This window comes from Alligator sinensis, unplaced genomic scaffold (genome assembly GCF_000455745.1).
Source record: "Alligator sinensis unplaced genomic scaffold, ASM45574v1 scaffold975_1, whole genome shotgun sequence".
NCBI classification, from domain to species: domain Eukaryota; kingdom Metazoa; phylum Chordata; order Crocodylia; family Alligatoridae; genus Alligator; species Alligator sinensis.
This window is the reverse complement of record NW_005842068.1, coordinates 1,979,061-1,998,099: the sequence shown is the minus strand read 5'-3', so window position 1 is coordinate 1,998,099 and position 19,039 is coordinate 1,979,061. Positions and strand designations below refer to the sequence as shown.

General features: G+C 41.4%; 1 protein-coding gene across 3 annotated transcripts in view; it reads right to left on the bottom strand.

Annotated features, from left to right (window-relative positions):
* The window catches only part of SHISAL1 (shisa like 1), a 184,662-nt gene that overhangs the window by 39,175 nt on the left and 126,448 nt on the right, over nucleotides 1-19,039 (bottom strand). Inside the window, exon 5 of one of the 3 annotated variants that reach the window (XM_006023574.3) lies at nucleotides 4,095-5,159. The exons of 1 other annotated variant lie outside the window; for it this stretch is intronic. In XM_006023574.3, the coding sequence (XP_006023636.1) occupies nucleotide 5,159 (1 nt within the window). In that variant the 3' untranslated portion in view covers nucleotides 4,095-5,158. Of the gene's footprint in view, nucleotides 1-4,094; nucleotides 5,160-9,859; nucleotides 9,957-19,039 lie in introns of those variants that run through there. One more of the 3 variants, XM_014519929.2, reaches the window with a different exon arrangement.

The following is a 19,039-nucleotide window of genomic DNA, read 5'->3' as shown; positions in this document are numbered from 1 at the left end:
TGTGGGGGTGGGGGGGTGTTGGTGGTGGGGGGGGGGGGGGGGGGTCCAGTGTGCTCCCTGGCAGACTCGGAAGTAGACCAGAAGTGCTTCTGCTCCGCTTCCGAGTTTGCTGCCGAGCACGCTGGGGAGCCCCCTGTGCTCCTCTGGGCTCCTCTCCGCTCCATCCGCCTGAGCAGCACAGCATTCACAAACTGTCTGCTACCTTGAGGTATGTAGAGAAGACATTTAAAGCTATGTCTACATCAGAATTGTCGAATCTTTCCGAATCTCTCTGAATCTATTCAGAGGGTTCCAATTTGATTCGGAGAGATTAAAGGGTCTGCTGATTTGATTTGGATTCGGAGGTTTGGCCACTGAATTGGGCCAAATCTCTGCTGAATCGAATCAGGGACCGAAGCTTCACGCAGCCCTAACGTAGCTAGATCCTTGTTCCTTTGTAAGTGGATGACTTAGACATGAATATGCCAAGTGCTGAGCCCTCTGGCTCAGATCCAGGAAAGCACACAAACTAGTTAACTTCATGTGAAAAAAATTAACACATGCTCAAGTTAGGCTTTGCTGGACTGGGAGCAAACAGCAAGGGAGCTTGCCTTTAAAATATGGCAAAAAGGTGTAATGTAGGTATTCATTAACATTTTATTTCACTCAGTTTTACTGGAAATTTTTCCACTCTGCACATTTGATAAGAGAAAGCTGCAGAAAATCTTGTTGATAAATCTGTTATTCTTTGCCTACTAGGTAAGTGACTGTAAATTTTCTTAACTAACTCTTTTTCTCCACAACCTGTGCCAGCTTCAACTCTGTGCAACCCCACTGCAAACATTCATTTGCTTCCTGCTGTACAACAGCAACCCTTTCTGCTATGCTTTTCCAGCTCAGGGACAATTTTTCATTTTATTTCCATTTAAAAGACACCTTGTGAGATGCATGGCATCATAACACCCTGAATTTAGGTTTTCTAATTAGAAATGGAAAATTGAAAGTGCTAAGTCATTGCAGAAAGGGATGCTGTGAACTAGGAATCAGAATGAAAGTGTTGATGCTGGTGTAAAATCCAGCAGCTTTGTGTGAGATGGAGATACTCAAAGTTTAACGGTGAAATAAGAAACCTGGAAGCATCTGGCACTAGGGATTATAAATGCAACTGCTTTTTTTCATGATTGTTGAGAGTGTGGCTACGTGATTCAAGGATGATTTGCTTGTTCAATACAAGGTAAATGACTACATTTAAAAAAGGAAATGCAAAACTCTAAAACTCGTGGTTCAGAGATGATTATTTTATTAGACCAACTAAGAAATTGCAAAAAACCTCTTTCTTTGCAAGCTTTTGGGCACATGTGCCGTTCTTCAGGCTGAGGGAAAATTAAAGGTGGTGAAAGTTCCCATAGGTGGAAAATAAACAGCCCTTAAAACATAGACGGGAAGGGGAGACTGGAGGAGGCTGGAGGAACGAGGAGGGGACCATACGGGGAACCCTTGCCAGACCCCATCCCCTGCCTGCTCCCCCAGGCCCCCTGAACACCCCCAAGTCGCCACCCACTCCCCCAGGCCCCCATGGTTGCCCCACCCGGTCCCAGCTCCTGGCCCTTTAAAAAAAAGCCCCACTCACTGCTGCTGCCCAGCAGGGGGGTGATCCCCGCTGCCCTCCGCTGCCCCCTGATGCATGGGGGGCTCTGCCATGAGCTCCCCAACCCCCACCCACTCACACAGCCCCCTCCATGGCTGTGCCGCCTGCCCCAGCTCTGGCCCATTAAGAAAAAAAGCAAACCCTCCACCTAGGCTCACTGGCTGCTGCAGTCCCCTTGAAGCTTCTGGGGGCTCATGGCAGAGCCTCCCACACAGCACGGGGCAGCGAGGGACATCAGGATCACCTCCCCACCAGGCAGCAGCTGGTGAGTCAGGGCTTTTTTTTTTTAAAGGGGTGGAGCTGGGGCGAGCAGGATAGCCATGAAGGGGCTGGGAGAGTGGGCGGGGGTTGTGAGGCTCATGGCAGAGCCCCCCATGTGACATGGGGCAGTGGGGATTGCCCCCCACCAGGCAGGAGCTGGTGAGTGCAGGCTTTTTTTCCCCCAAAGAACTGGGGCAGGCGGGGCAGCCATTGAGAGCGGGCGGGGGATGGGGCCTGCGTGAATCGGAGATTTGGCTGATTTGGCAGCAGCTGAATCTCTGAATCAGATTTGGCTGAATTGATTCGGGACACTGATTTGAATCACCAAATCAAATCAATGTCCCCCAAATCGTCTGAATCCAAATCCACAGACCTATTTTCCAGGTATTTTTTTCTCATTTACTGGTAGCTTCTCTAACTTCTGCCAGTGTAATGGCTCCAAGAATCAGTATCGAGCTCTGCTGGTAGGTCTTCATCATATATTTCTAGAGGTTTGTTTGGAGGCTGGTCTATTTAAGAAAATGTTCTACCTGTTGTTTTTGTCCTCCTGATCTATGAGTTTTTCCATTTGTGTCTTTGATGCAGCCTCCAGAACTGCTTCCATTTTCTATTAGCTGTTTGATTGTTTTTATCCAAAGTAGTTTGGTCACTTCATGTTTTCTGTCACTCATTTTAAGCTCTCTGCCTAGAGCTTTGCATTAGTCTTATTAGATATTTCTGTTTACTGTACTACCAATCTCATCTAATGCCAACCCTCTTCCCCCCCAATAACTTTTTGGTTACTACCAACTTAGGTTAGTTTTGAATCAGTACAGTGAGACTACACAGTACAATGGAACTGCCAGAAACAATTCAGTACCTCATCTTTGTCTTTAATGCTCTGGGTCTTTAATGCTCTTCTCATAAGCATTTTGGGTTATTTTTCCAGTTGAATTCCCACAATCTAAATGGAGAGCAGTTGTCAGCTCCTGATTTTAGCTTTTTAAATGCAAAATGAAATAGAAATCAGCTAGCCCAGACACCTTTCAAGTGCTATTGAGAGAAACGGACAGGCTAAATGGTGCACGTAGTATTTTTCCTTAAAGTTTAGTTGTTGCACTTGGCTGTATTTGAGAAGCAGCTGGGCTGATTTCAAGCTTTACTTTGATATGTCAGAAGCAAAGTCTGGAGCTTTTAAATAGCTTCTAATATTGTTACTCTATCAGAAAGTAAAACTTAAAAGTGGCCCAGATGCCTCTAAAGTGCTGTTTAGTGTTTGGGTCCTAGGAATATACAAAAGCATACGGGGAAAAAACTTTTAAGTATGTCAGTCTTCCTACAATCCATGCTTCAAAGAAAATTAGAAGGTAAATGGCTAATCTATTATAAGGGGTAATCTATTATAAAAACAAAAATGGGTGTGACATTTATCAAAGAGATCATCCCAAAGCAGAAGTAGATTTACTTGTGCTTGATTCTGATCTCGCAATATTTATTGCTGTCATAACTCCATTCATTGCAATGGAGTTAGTCCTTAGCCAGCACAAAGTGAGCTTGAATTCAAACTGCTAGGCACCTACTCTGAACACTGTAAAAATATAAGCATGGGTAATGTTCAAACTTATTTTCCCCCAGTATGTGCAATGCAAGATTTAGGAACAGGTGACCTTTTTAATGTTTTTAGTTGCTATTTTCTGATGATGCTTCAAAAGCAGATGGCCACATTCAAGTTCCATTTAATCACAAAAGGCTTTTCACAGAAAATAAAATCTGAAATGGACCTGGCAGGTTGCTGAATGCAGCGGTTCCAGTTTGATGGCATGGCAAAGAAAGGACTAAAAAGGGTACAATGAAGTTCACACAACAAAACCCTGTGGGATTAGCTTCCTGCTTTATAAATAGGGATATACTTAATTCATGGTGTTGCAGATTTTGTGGAAACCATGAAATCCATGAAATCAATGACAAAAGAACTTAATAAAAATAAAATGTTGGCTCTCCAGTGGGAGCCAGCAGTCCTTGGTGCCAGGAGGGGAAGGTGCCAGCTGGCAGGGTGGCACGACGGGCAGCAGACAAAATGGTGGTTACCTCATCATCCCTCCTCCCTCCCCTCCCCAAGGTCTCTCCACCAATCGGCACCGAGGGGTGGGGCCACATGAAAGGCAGCCAACAGTCAAGACGGTGGCTGCCCCTCATCCCTCCTCCCTCCCAGGGGCCTCTCTGCCAATCTGCACTGAGGGGCAGGGCCTCTCCAACAGTCAGCACCAAGGGGCATGGCTGCTGCAAAATGACCATTAGAGTTAGACCATGATCAACCTGCAAAAATTGGTAAGTCCCCCTGCAATTTAGGGAGACCCCTATTCATAAAGCATGCCACATACACTGTTTTTATGCTTTGTACAATAAAATGCAGGTGACTTTTATTAGGAAAAAGTCCAGCATGCCTCCATCACACGCCTGTTGCACTTTTGAATTTGATCAGTACAAAAATCTGAGGAATCTAGTGAAAAGTTAAAAAAGTGAAAAAGGCTACATATTTAAAAACAATGAGGTTATACATTTTGTTTTGGCTCAAAAGGATTTATTTTTGAATTTTTTGTCTGTTTGTTTATGGCCAAAAACATGAAAAACAAGCATTTTGAATGGACTCCACCCAACTTCTTATTTTTTCTTGTCTGGCCACCAACTCTAGCACAAACTCCTTCTATTCACTTGAATGTGCAGTTATTTTGTTGTGTGGACAAATGTCTCAAACAGTGTTTTTATTATGTGTAAATCAAGTCCTCTCTCCACTTGTACCTGTGCATGGACATGCCGGAATACTTTTTTTATCACATAGTGAGGATACCACTCTTTGCTTTATTCTGAAGACTATTCTGCTGTTTTATGATAGCGGTTTCAAAGTATTTACCTCTGCTTGGCACCTGGAAGCCATGAGACTATTTTAAAATTGCTCTCTTACTGCACTAGGTACATAACTTACATCATTCCTTGCTCTTCAGATATGACTGACTGTTCCAACTTCTCTCTACTCTGGAACACCATCACCAAGAAGGTCTGATTGACACCCTCTTCACTCTCAGGAGAGACAAGGAGATCCAAGTTTTTGAATTTTGCCCAGTGCAATTAGTGGATACATTAGCAAAAATCAGTGCTAGGAAAAAGGATATGAAGGTCCAATATAGTTAATTAAAGTTCACAAAACTGTTGACAAGTTACCCCTCTCCAGGAGTTGAGCCAACTTGTCACTTGGATCATTTCAGAGCCCATGAATCGCTGGACAGCAAGATTTCTAAAAAAAAAGGAGATATTGCAATAGACAGTCTGTATTTTACAGGTCAAAGGTTGTAGAAGATTTAGGCATAAAATAAACAGTTTATTTTAAAGAACATATACATCAACAAAGCAGCAGAATCTGTCAGTATGTCCAAGGATTGGCTGTTTTCACAGTAGTGTGCGTGAAATCCTTATCAGATTGGTTTAGTCTCATGTGCTAATTGGGAAATTGTCAAATGTAGAACCTGGTCCTATACCCATAAAAACTATCTTTAATTTCTATTAAATTCATTTAATACAAAGAATGCATTTGTTGTCGCACTTGTTGTGGTTCTGAGAGATGAAGGTGTTGATCGCCTTGCAGGACTGAGCGTGTATGCCTTAATCACACAATTTTTGTGCATGGTCCCTCTCCTCTCTCATCTGGAGTTACTTTGCAGATGAAGAAGTCTACTACAGACCTTCAACTGCAGGATTCGGGGCTTCAAGCAGGAAGTCAATAGTTTCTCCTTAATAATCACCTTAATAATTTTGAACTAGTTGGTTCTTGCATTGTGTAGTCTCTTATAAACTGATTATAATATATTTAAAAAGAATGAAGAACCCTAACTGAACCTGGGGTGAATTATGTTTGGGTTAATTTTTCAGATTTTTCGTACTCCAAGTCAGGTCTCTTCTTCAGCTTTTGTCTCATGAAACCCCTACATTGAGTAAACATTTTTGTTCTTTGATTTAGGGTGAGTGTATATAATGATCTAGCTGTGTTATTTAAATAGCAATAAATAAAATCACCTTATGATTTTAAGATAAATAATTCTGCACCTTAAAATTGTTCAATATGGTGATCCAGTGGCTTAACAAACCTAACATTTTCTTATTTTTTAAATCTCATTTAAAATGGGCCAAACTCTACTCAGTTCAGTAGGTCCCATCTAGGACCTGACATTTTTCTTGTATGCATCTCCATTTAGTAATTAAAATAAGTCCTCTCACAATATGGCAGGGACGATCTAAGAGCCAGGGGCACAGGCAGCATCATGGGACATAACGATATGTCAAGCACCTTGTGTCAAGCACATTGAAAAAATGACAGATGCTCCCCTGGTGCCAGAAAGCCTAAAATCCCCCCTAATTACTTCTAGTGCAATGATATTTTCTTTTATAGGGAAGCCTAGATTGTGATGTGCAGTCCTGTGGTTCCCATGTAATTTCTCTGAGGAGTCAGGTGTCTTACCATGCACTGGTATGAGAGTGCCTGCACTGTCCTTGCTTGTCAAAGCAAGGAGCCCATGTAAAAGGTTACATAATTTTTCCTTCTCTTCTACCCCCACTTTCTATTTCTGAACCTTTTCTCTCTAATATATTATTAATTGACCACTTATTTCTATAGTGCCATAAAGACAGTGCTGCTCACTTCCTCAAAGAACTTCTGGCCTACATAGCAAGGAAAAAAACCCACCAGATTTTCCTTATCTCTATGAATAGATACCCAGCTTCAGGCTTGACCCGGGCTGGTGAGTGTGGATATGTAAGAGCAGGAAGCTGTGGATTCTCTCTGTGCAGGCCTGTTATGGTGAGGTGACTGGAGTTTTGTGGAGGAAGAGCTTGCAGAGGCCTTCCCTGCCTGGGTTTGCCAGCACAAGTGGCATGTTCTTTGTGTCTGATCCTGCAGCTCTGAAGTCAGTATGAGGTTTGGCATTGACTTCATGGGAAGTAAGATTGACCCCTTTGCATTCTTGCGATGCAGCATGTAACAGGTTACAGCAGCATTTGGCCTTTTTCTCTTTTTCAAGTTCTATTGTAGAGGCCTCATAAATTTCTGAGAAAGATCTGTTGGATGAACCTGAATATAAGCTTTAGAATTTGCCTAAAGCTGTGTGCAAAATGACTTAGTAGACTTGTTAAATCCAACATTATCAAAATTCTGCTAAGTGGCCTCGCCTCATCACTGAACAGCTTTAGTCTGTTGCAGAGAAAAGCCACTCATATGATTAGAGGTCTGAAGAGCAAGCCATGCAAGGAAAGGCTCACAGATATGGGACTGTTCAGTCTAGAAAAGAGAAGACTTGGGGGCAGAGGTGGGATTTGGTGGCAGCGCACAAATATATCAGGGGAAAGCATCAGAGCTAGGCAAACAACTATTCACCAAAGTGCCCGGGGGAAAATCAGGAGCAATGGTCATAAACACCTAGAAGGTTTCAGACTAGATATAAGGAAAAACTTCATGGTTCATGTGACCAGACTCTGGAACAGATTCCCAGCAGGGGTGGTGCAGGCACTCCCTGACTGGACAAGACCAGGATGATGTCATGTGGAGGGATATAAGGTGAGCTCGGCTGGTTTGGGGTGGAGAAGCTGCTAGGGGTTGCTGAGAAGTAAAGTCTCCTCCAAGGGAGAAGGAATTTGCAGATAGTGAAAGGGGAAACTCAGGTAGAGAGGAAAGAGAGGGAGAATTGTCCCAGTGTCTGGAAACTCCTCTCTGCTCTTTTCTTCCCCCTTTTCTGAAGTTGTAAGGGATTACTACTGGGGAGGAGGGTATTGGTTCCTTGGGTTGGCTGGCTAGAAATTAGGCCGAGCAGTTTTAAACAGCATTGAAACCTGGGTGTTTCTAATCCTACCAGTTTTGGACCAGGGTTTTAATTTGCAACTTCCTGCTCCCAAAGAAGCTGTGTGACCCAAACCACCTGCAGTCCAGGCCTAGAGGGTAGGCCTGTCTTTTCACCTTCTGCAGTCATCCCCTGCTCCTCCCTCCCCCCTACAGCCTCTCCATGAGAGCAAAGATTGGCACTCTACCACTTCTCCAGGAGCAACAGAGCCCCTTGAAATGCAGAAGGACCCATGCTCTTGAACAGCTCCCTGAAGCACAATGAACACAAGGAGCAGTTCATAGGACTCTCTGGTGTCAACCCCTCCTCCAGTCCATTGCTGAAGGGCAGGTATAGGGGTGCAGGCCCCTGGAACTACCTGTTGGGGAGTCCCAAGTCCCAGACTGCTGGGAAATGGGTGAAGCCTCCCCCAAGAGGGTGCCACCTATAGACTTTGTTTTGTAGTTAATAATGTTTTAAAATTATATTTAGTGTTTTCTTTTGTTTTTTGTTTTTATTCTCTGTAACAAATTTGGGGGGTTGTGTTTACATGCTTGCAAAGAGGGGGGTTTGTTTATACAGGGTGCCCCAACAAATTTAGTGTTTCCAGATTTCTTGGTGGGGGCTCAAACCACTGGTATAATTTATGGGATACCTGGAAATGTGAACTTGGTCCTTCCTGCTGCTGAGTGGTGCATGGCAGAAGGGTTACATGTGTAACCACACTGAAGATTTGGAGTACTGGTTTAGTACTGAAAATCAGGAAAATCAATCCAAACATAATTCACTGCAAGTTCAACCACTTTTCTAGTTTTTTAATAGATTTTAAAACTTCAATTTGTATAAGGATTCTAATCAGTTTGCAAGAGACTACACAATGCAAAAACAAACTAGTGCAAAATTATTAAGGTCATTATTAAGGCCAGTTGTTTTTAGGAAACCTCTCCATCTGCAAAGACTCACTCCAGGTGAGAGAGGAGAGGCACTGTGCACTAAAACTGTGGGGTTAAGGCTCAGTCCTGCAAAGCGATGAACACCTTCACTTCTCTCAGCACTGAAGTTTGGTTACTAGTTACAGAAGGACTTCAAGAACACCAAAATCAGAACTGACTTTTGAAAATCTACACTTTTTACTACTGTCTGTTAGACCTCATTTTGGACCAAACATGCAGGGGCTCTTTCTGCCTGACAGCAGAAAGGCTTGCCATACATAGCCTTTACCACAGCAGTCAGTCCATATGGTATTTACAGGATGGAAAGGAGGCTCAGTTTTGGCATTAGCCCCACACTATAGTAATCTATAGAGAGGGATAGCATACTTCTCTCCTCCACTCTAATAAATGAAGCAGTTTATGCACAGTGCACCTTAGAGAGAGTACCTGCTTCAGGCACAGTCTTACAAGTGCTCCTCCTAGCTTGATGCAGCATTGCACCACCTCCTACATAGGCATGTAGCCAAAGTACCACATATGATCTCTTTATTAGTAATATTCACATGAACATACAAGTAACACTTTTCAGTAGGCATTTTAGATTCGTTCACTTAAGTTACAGATCTCATGCTATTGTATCTATGCTTTATACCAGGGGTTGTCAGCTGGGGTACTTGAGAAGGTGCTAGGGGGTATGCATAGGCCTGCAGGGACAGAGCACCACCATGCACCATCCCACATTGCCGTGCAGGTACCACCCACCCAGCTGGATGTTGGGGGTGTGGGAAGCTTGCATGCATCAGCTGCCGCTGCTCTGCATCCAGCTGTCCGCTACCCCCCTCTCCCTGCCTGACCTCCCCATTCAACTTCCGGCCATGTGCACCCCGCCTCCCCCACCTTGGTGACCGGGGGTACACTGCTCCACATCCAGCCACTGGTGGGGTACAATGATCCAAAAAGTTTGAAAACCCCTGCTTTATACATTAGTGCAAAGCAGGATTTTTTTTTCTGCCTGTTTGAATAGGCAGAGATCAAGTTTGCTTGGATACACCTCCTGACTCTCATTTAAATCAATAAGAATTGCTATGATCAAGCTCTTCCTCATGTACCTCCCTCAGTGATGGCCTGATGGAACCATATTGAGATGTGAAAGAACAGTTTAGTCTCATTCAATTGCTGACCTCTTTTCTGAAACTGGAGCCAAGCGAGGCAGTGTTTGTTTGCGTGGAGGTACATCCACCAGGACCTGGATTCAGAACACATGGGCCATTGAACTGCCCTCAGATGGTTTCCGTACTAAAGAAAATATCTGTATTAGTTGGCCTGCCCAACCACTCACCATATCATGCAGCAATATTATTCTAAGACAGACTTAGTCTTCCTGAGATGAATGGTTTTCTTTGCTTTCCCTAGACAAAACTGCAGTCAACAGAATATGTAATGGATTCCAGACTCCTTTAGCTATAATAATATTATGACTATACATGGCTCCCTTTGTCTCAAACAAATAACTAAGTGGTCTGCTAAGACAAAATGTTTAAACATCTTTGGACACCTCTGCCCTCAACCCATTGCACTAAATTGTCTATCATAAACACCCCAGTTTCGTAGTTACAGCATATAAAAAAAAAACAAAACAATGACTGGCAAGATTTTCACACTAGCTGAATTGCAGCAGGAAGTGCATGATTCTGCATAGATAAGGTAATAATATATATTGATGCACCATCTTTCATCCAGAACGATCTCATACCAGCATATCACTTTACAAACTGTAGATTAAACGTACTTGCATTCTTGTAGGGACTTGGGGACCCTCCCTGAGGATCTGGGAATGCATAGACTTTGGGACCAGAGGAGACTGTTAGTTTAACCTCATGCTATGGCATTTAACTCAGTGACTTCAGTTTCTTGCCAATAACTTCTGGCTGAGTTATGGAATATATCTTCTAGGAAAACATCCAGTCTTGATTTAAAGCATACTTACTGCACACTGTAGGATCAGCCAGCTCAGCTGACTAGGACAGTTAGGAGTGGGAAGAGGCAGACAATATCACTGTCTCATCTCAATCCACTCGTGCACCCTTTGAGATGCTGTATACAACTAGGAGAACTGAAAGACTAATGTCATTGGGAAAGGGGAGGGCTCATTTTCTTCTTGCTTACACTGACTGTACAGCGATATTTTGGAAAACACCAAGATGGAGATTTCTGTTTAGATTATGGAGACCATGCACAGAGAAGGAAGGAATTCTTGCAACTCACTAAACCTGGATAAATCCAGGCAAAATTCAAACATACAGTGTGCATCTATCGGTTCACTTTACTGTAGAGTTGACTAATTAGCTCTGCAGTAAAGCATCACCATCAATACGGCCTCTATTAGGCCGCAGTAAACTAATTAACCCCACCATAGGATAGTACCGCCTCACACAAGTACTATCCTACAGCAGAGTATTTGCATGTGCTCATGTGTAGACAGTGCTGGTTGGTGCATGAGAGTGCTACAGTGTGGGGGGCAGCCTGCACTGGAGCACCCTCAAGCCCCAACCAGCTCCTCTGCAGCACACTGAGCCCAGGCAGAGCAACTCCAGGCTGGCAGGCTGACCTCTACAGCCTCCTGCCAGCTGGGGCTGTACTGCCCTGGCTCAATGTGCTGCAGTCATGGGTGCATATTTAAATGCTGAGCCTGGGAGCAATAAACTCTGGTGCACACTATGCTGGAGTTTATTCAGGTACATTTATAGCAGATGTAGATGTGCCCACTGGCTGGGTCCACATGACAGCGCATGTATGTTTTGCAGCAACTCAGAGGTTTTTAAGGTGCTGCAAAACACACCCCATGCATGTGATTTGGTTCTCTGCACTGTATATTTGCATCACAGAGCCAAATTTAGATACCAGGAAATCCCAGTAAAAAAAAAAAGCACACAGAAAAGAAGCGGAATAGCACATCTAGCAGCAGTGTGTACCACCCAAAACCAGAGACTGGCTGGCCAGAGCCATGCTCTGGATGATGGCTATACTCTGCACACCTGGATTGCCACTACTGGATCCCCAGGAGGCTCCCAGGACCCAAGATATGTCTGCTGAGACCAGCCCAGATACTGGCCCCAGCTTCCCCTACTCCACCTGAAGCATTTTTCCCCATACTAATCTCACATGTGGGGCTGTGTGCTGGGGCAAAAAGCAGTAGCATAAATTTGTGCTGCTGCCATTTGCCCCATGGCTACTGCATGGGGATGTGGCCACTCTGATAATTTTCCCCTACCATCACAATTTAGCAACTCTAGGGTGGACACTAATTTAATTGTCTGATCAATGTTTACCAGATAAATTTAGAAGGCCTCATAAACAAAAATCAAATTTTCAAAGCAAAGTGCAATATTTCAAAGCAATCACAAGGGGGTACCTGGGATCACCTGATTTTTCTTTTACACAGGTTTAAATTACGTTCATCTTGATTTGCCCTACTGTCAATCTGAGAGGAAATGCAGAAAGGCAATACCAACCAGCAACAGCATGCTCATTTAAAAAATAAAAGACCAATAATAATCTTCCCAACTAGACTAGAGAAACCCTTCCAGGAATCTCTCTATAATGAATATTTCAGGAAGCATTTCAAACAACACGTGGGTAACTGAATAAATTTCTCTGAAATTAATAAAGCAAACATCAGTTCTCTGCTGATGTAATTCCATTGATTTCAGTGGAGTTATGGCAGCAAAGATTCTGCCTATTTCTTAATTTGGTGGTTTTGCTTTTTTAAAATTTTTGTATACCTTTTCTTACCTTTGGGTGTTTACTTTTGAAAACAATTACCAATTTGCCATAAGCTGCATCCTACAACTGACACAAAGAAGTGGTTAAGGGATCACTTCTGTATTCATCATTTTAGACAGTGATGCTCTTGCTTTGAGCAGCGGGGAAGGTTCACTAAAGGGACCTCCTAAGTCCCTTCCAGCCCAATGTTTCTGTATGGCTTCAATTCCCTTACTTAGCCAAAACTGTTTAGTTTAAGTCTGTTTTGAAGTATGAGAAGAATATTGGAGCAGAATCCAGGTTAGCTATTACATGCAAGTAACCTTTTTTTGAAAGAAACTGCATGCTACCATCTAATTATTGATACACAAATATAATACACAGTGCATTAATGGCACTTCCAGGCTTTTGCAGTTTTTCTGGGATGTTATTTATAAACTTAAACTTCTGTGTTGCATGACAGAAGACCATTTTGTATTTTCAGTTGCCACAGACAGACTGACAACATCAACACTCAGGAACTGGATAGCAATAACTTGATCACTCTGCATACAAAGGGAGACCTATGAAACTATGAAGAGTTTGAAAGCACCACCACTGTACCCCTGGGAATTAAAAAAATATATATTTATTTTTTTATTTACAATTTTAGTAATGCCCTAGTTTACATGCTTCAGATTGCTTCAGATTGCACATCTGTCTGCGCAATCAAGTTGAGACTAAGTCACATATCAACAAATCTATTTTCGTATGACATTTTATTATTGTTGAGTTGAGCCACAATTATATTTATTATTGTTGAGTTGAGCCACAATCACTATAATAACTAGTAAGACACTGCCAACTCTTAAAAAAAGCCCTGAGTTTGCTAAGTAGAGAATGATTGTGATTTGTAGACTGACACATGAAAACTAGGATATATTTAGGATATTCTATAATTTCCCCCCAAAATTTAAAAGCTGATTTTATAGCAACAAACAGAATCCGTGATTGTAATCTTAGTGTTCCCTCAAATGCCAGTCTGCTGAGATCTACTTTTTAATAATGGAAAAATCAAGCTTAAAATATAAAGGGGGAAATGTCTTAATAATTTGATAGTTTCTTTTAAAACAACCACTGACATGATTAATGCACAATATTCATTGGTAGTATAAAAATTACATTTGAAAAAGCCAGTATTGACATCAGTCCGCAAAATATGGACATGACAATAAATGCTGTATGTAAATCTGGGCCCAGCAGTATTTCTTGCAGTGTCTTACCTGCTGAAATAAAAAGGAAAAACTAAGAGCAGCTAAGGCTATTTATTTGTTTCTTTAAGTAATTAAAGGCAATAGGAGAAAAAGAGTAATTTTGTGGATGGAGGAAAACACAGAAGGACATGGAGTAGGGACCCATTAGGGCCTGCCTCCTGCAGTCACAGGAAACAGAGCATATGGGATATGCTTACCTGATCCTAACATATGATCCCCACTTAATGCTTTAGAACGAGGCAAAAAACAAAGCAAAACAAAACAAAACAAAAAAAGCAATACACAATCATTGAAAGTCATCTAAAGTTTGACATATTACTAAAGGAATTCCATTTATTACTAATGCTACAGTAATATTACCAACTAGTTACACCTAATATATTTTTTAAAATGTGCAATCAAGCTTTTTAAAGCTTTACAGTGCCTGATTTCTGTGTCAGTCTATGATTATAATTATTACTACACCACTGAAGACCCCAGTTTGCTTTAGGATGTCCATTGAAGTCTGTGAGAATTCAGTGTGCAGAAAGGCTGCAGTGTTTGAAATGTGAACTTTCATAAGTTCAGTAAAAAGATCTGAAACCAAGGTATATTTAAATAATAATAATAATGAAAAATTCTAGACCAAATCAAGATAGCTGACATTTCTTCTCATACGTACTTTATGTTCCCAGAGTACTTTACATTTAACTTGATTATCATTAAATCAAATATGAGAATTCAGTTGCAGAAGTTAATGTCTACACTATAATGTAATATGACATTTAGTGTTTGTATTTCAGAGTGGAAGCCATATAATTTAAAAGGCTATGATTTATATGTGCCCAAAGCTGCAGACAAACACACCCTGAAGCTATTGTTGAAATCCTCAATCAGAATAGATACAGAAATTGTGGTGTGTAAAATACTGTTTTTAAGTTTTAACTTTCATAACAAAGACATTGCGGAAGCTTAAACACTCTCTGTATATGCTATCCCAGTTGATTTATCATTACCAGGATTTCAAAACACGATGGGTTTAACCAGCAGTGTGCTTTTTGTTTTTCCTTTTTTTCTTAAGAAAAACTGTCATCACTTCTCTTGCTGAAACTGTCTCCACTCTCTTAACTGAAATAAGGGGGTATATGTGTTAGAAATGCACCAAAGTGAAACCAAATGGTGAAAATACAGTATAGGTTACAAATCAATTTTAGTTACCACCAACTATTTTCATAAGCTTATATATTATGTAGATAAGTGATTAGTGAGATTTATCTTCACTTGAAGAAATAAAGTAAGTTTCAAACTCTGAGGAGTTCGTTTGGGACTGACACTTCCATACTTGTTTCTGCCCAGTCTGATTTAATTTTTTCTTTAATGTTGGGAATCATAGTAGTATTCTTAACCAATCCAGGCAGCAGAAAAACTGCTGCCATAACTATTTTTACAATACAGGTTTCAAGTATTTTAATAAGAGATATACAGCAAAATCCTACAAACCAGGTTCAGCAAACAGAAAAGCATGATGATGCCATAGTTTTAGAGTCTTTGCAATTTTTGTTGCCTAACTTTTGTTGCCTAACTTTTGTTGCTTCAGTTTGTAATAATCTACAAACTTTAAGTTTTCATATAAAATGCAGTTCTATTCAGCAGCTGAGAATGGTGGAAGCCCTGGTCCAAGGAAACATAAAATATACATTATAGAAGACCAAGTGAAGTAGAGAGGAACTTGACTTTCCTTGAATATAAATGGAATAAAAATAGAATGCCCCTGGGTTTTGTGATGGAAAGATAAAATCTTTTGAGTAAACTTGCTAAAAATCTGATAAGTTCTTTGATAAAGGCAGTTCTTTTTTATCAATACCTTGAAAACTAGTCCCACTCATACACGCCCATTTTACTTTTCATGAGACACAGTGTTGCCTATTCTCATTTAATTTGATGTTGGAATTAACAGTGTGAAAGAATTGCCATTTTCAATTTTTTTTAAGTTTCTAATTTTCATGATTGCAGAGAAAATCTGGAAAGCAGAAAGCTAATGAATCCTATACATAAAGAAAATGGGAGCCAAAAATATTATTTGCTTAAAAATCATTTCATGCATGATTTTTAAAGGGGCCCCAATTCATTTTTTGAATGTTATGTTGACATTATTGGATACTGGAAGTATGAAATATTTTATGTGGTCCACAAAGTATTAGATGTCTCGGAAAAATACAAATGGGGAGGTCTAATAGTTTGCCACCATTGTTAATACTGTCTGAACAGTTGCTAAACCTGCAGTTGATTTTGAAGTCTTCTACAATTTCCAGTTCAAAAACAGCCTTAAGTTTGTTTCAAACTTTATTTATAGACATGAAAAACATGGTTTTTCAGTTGTCTACATAAAGTTTTGTAAAGACTTCTAAAATCCCTAAAAGTGCATAAAGAAAGCTAGGTTTATTAGCTTATCTGTTGCAATTACCAGACTATGGCTAGGTACAGACATTCAAAAAGCCCAAAGCAGAATCGATTTAAGTTACATGGTTTTCTGTAAGCAGTGTAGTTTAGATTGGTAGTGAACAGCACACACATTTGCCCTTTGTAGGGGTGGGGGCAAATCTTAGCCTGGGTTCCGCCATTTTTAAACCAGTCTGTGTGTGCCGAACTTCTGTGCTGTTACGGGTATAGACTGGTTTCCAATCACTTATGCTAGTAAAAGTGTAATGTCTGTATCTGGTCTGTAGCTGCACAGGCATTATTCATGAAAAGTTCTGATAATGGAGTAATTGAAAGGTCAGATTCTCATTAAAAATACAGCCCTGACAAATGGCAGAATTTTGGTTGTCATTAAGCACATGGGTGTGTGGTGTATGTTGGGATAATATTGGTGGAACTTGTTTCAATATTACCAGTTCCTTAACCTGACATAAAGGGTGTGCCAAAGGAGAAGCAGATAGGGGAAGAGTGTAGTAAAAAGGAACTCCACTATTCCAGTCTTCCTCTTGTCTGTGGTTGTTTTAAGAACCCTAGCCCCAATGTCATGAATGCAAGCAGCACTTAGGTAGCTGTGAGTGACTTTAGGATAGGGTTGGTATGGTGGCATCAGCATGTAGAATTGTAGGGATGAAACTGGCTTAGAATTTTGGACTGTTGTCTAGAGCTGAAGAAAATATTTTTATGAATAGGAAATTTTGTTAAAGCCCCCCCCAAATTGTGGGTGACCTGAAGCAATTTACAAAATCAGGTTGAATTAGGTCAGAAAAAGGATAGGAGTTTGAAAAATATTGCAAGGATTTACATTTTAACTTTGACATTGTCTAAATGAAGTATTTCACGTATAAAATACTGAACTGTTTGAAATTTTTTATTTTGAAACAGTATCCTTCTATAAAAAAAAAAAAAATCAGTAACTTAAAGGTTTAAGTAATCCAAAACAAAACATTCTGTTTTGGGTTAAACAAAATGCTTTGGATTGACTAAAACCAAAATGTTTTCATTTTGTTAAAAAAAATCCTGAAAAATGTGATTCAATCTAGTGGCTAAACCAAGAGATCTATTATTTGCTCAGTTCTTAGTTTTTAAAGTTAGTTTTAAAAATGACCTTTGTGGGGATGAAGGTAGAAAAGTTCAAATTAGAAGAAGCTGGGCTGAATTTAAATTTTGCTGCTGTAGTCAATGTGGGTTCTCACAGCTTGTTTTTTGGCCTATCTGTGTTGATATGGGACCTATTTTGATTTTCACTTATTGAGGGATTCACCCTGGCTACTCAAACAATATGCAGATTGAACAACTTGCCCCTTGTGATAATGTTGATGATGCTTGTTGTTCCATGGTTAAAGATCATACTGTTGTGTGTTGTGCTGCCTCTAAGAAAATATAAGCCAGAAGCACTTCAGTTAGAATCAATTGATTTAGCTTCATTTTAGTCTGTAGAATAACATTGATTTACAGTGGCTGAGGATCTGCCCTATTATCTCTCTCTTCTTATTTGAAAATATTTTTCAAAGATAAATCTAATGTTTAAAACAAAATTCTCATCTGGTTGCAAATATATGTGGGCAGATACGGCCATTTATGCCAATGTCCTACGGATGCATTTGTGGTAACTGGGCTATTTGGAGGTCAGGCCAAAACACTGAAGGCTGATAAAACAAACAAAAAACAAAACCCCAAACATTTATCAGTTTTTTTCAAAATTTGAGTTTGGACTGAGTTAGGGGATGCCTTAAGATCAAATCAGGAACATTTGTGTGTATCTTGTATTACCTGATGTACTCATTACCATTGTGTTTGAGGTCTCTCACTGGGCACAAATGGAAGTGCAGCTCCCCGCTGTAACTGAGAATGCTTTGCAGGAAACATCTGAGTTGCAACAATCCCCCAGAAGTTCACAGTTGATTCCAGGGGGGAGGGGAATCTACCTACTGACTGCCACCCTGCAGCCAGTTTCCTTTAGCAATGGCCCCTCCTCCCTGCCAGCTCCCTGCCAGCCTGTCACTGTTTCCAGAATGGGAGTGGGGAAAGGGAGCAGAAGGAGCTTGTTCTAGGGGTTCCACTAGCAGTACTGGAGGGTGGGGTGGGTGAATTGGAGCCCCTTCCCCCCTGAAAATGCTATGTTTTGAAATGTCTTTATCTGACCTCACATGCAACGAGGGTTCAGATTTTCAACTGATCGGCCATTTTTGAAGTGGTCTGCAGCCATGCACTTGTGTTAGGTCATGGCTATAGACCACTTTCTGTGTCCAGATTGGGTGAAAATCGTCACTTCTGTCTGCGCCTTTTAAGGAACATCCTGCGTCCTTATTGGAGGCTAAAACATGCTATGATGGAAATCAAAGCACTATTTATCCCAGATGCTTTGCAGCCCTGGGTAGGGCTCTCAGCTCCACAGCAGAGCTGGCCCTGCCCCTCTGCTCCCAGGCTGTAACTCCATCAGAGACTTGCAGGCACAGCAGGGTCTGCCTGGCTTCCCCCTACCCCATCCCCACCTCACCACTCACTGCTCAAGCAGGGATCCCTCCCTCCTCTCTCCCATAGCATGGACCATAGTCAGCATGTGATATGCTAGCTAATGCTGAATGGTGTCTGTGTAAGGCAGATAGGACAAAGGCAGACAGGACAGTGTCCACTTAGGGCTTTCTGGAGCAAATCAACAGTTAGCTGGTAATGTCCCTTGGTTCCTTCCTTGGAAAAAGTTGTTTAAGAAAACCTTGAACTAATGAGAGAGGCTTTTGTTTGGCTGATGGGCTGATAAAAGCAGTGTAACCCCCTGCTGGCTCTGTCTCTGGTCAGAGGAACAGTGGTGGGGGGAGGGGGATGGGGAGGGGGATGATTCCTCCCTAATCAGAGCATCCTGCTGGGGCCTGGCCATGCCCCCCCCCCCATCCGCTCAGCACTATGGAA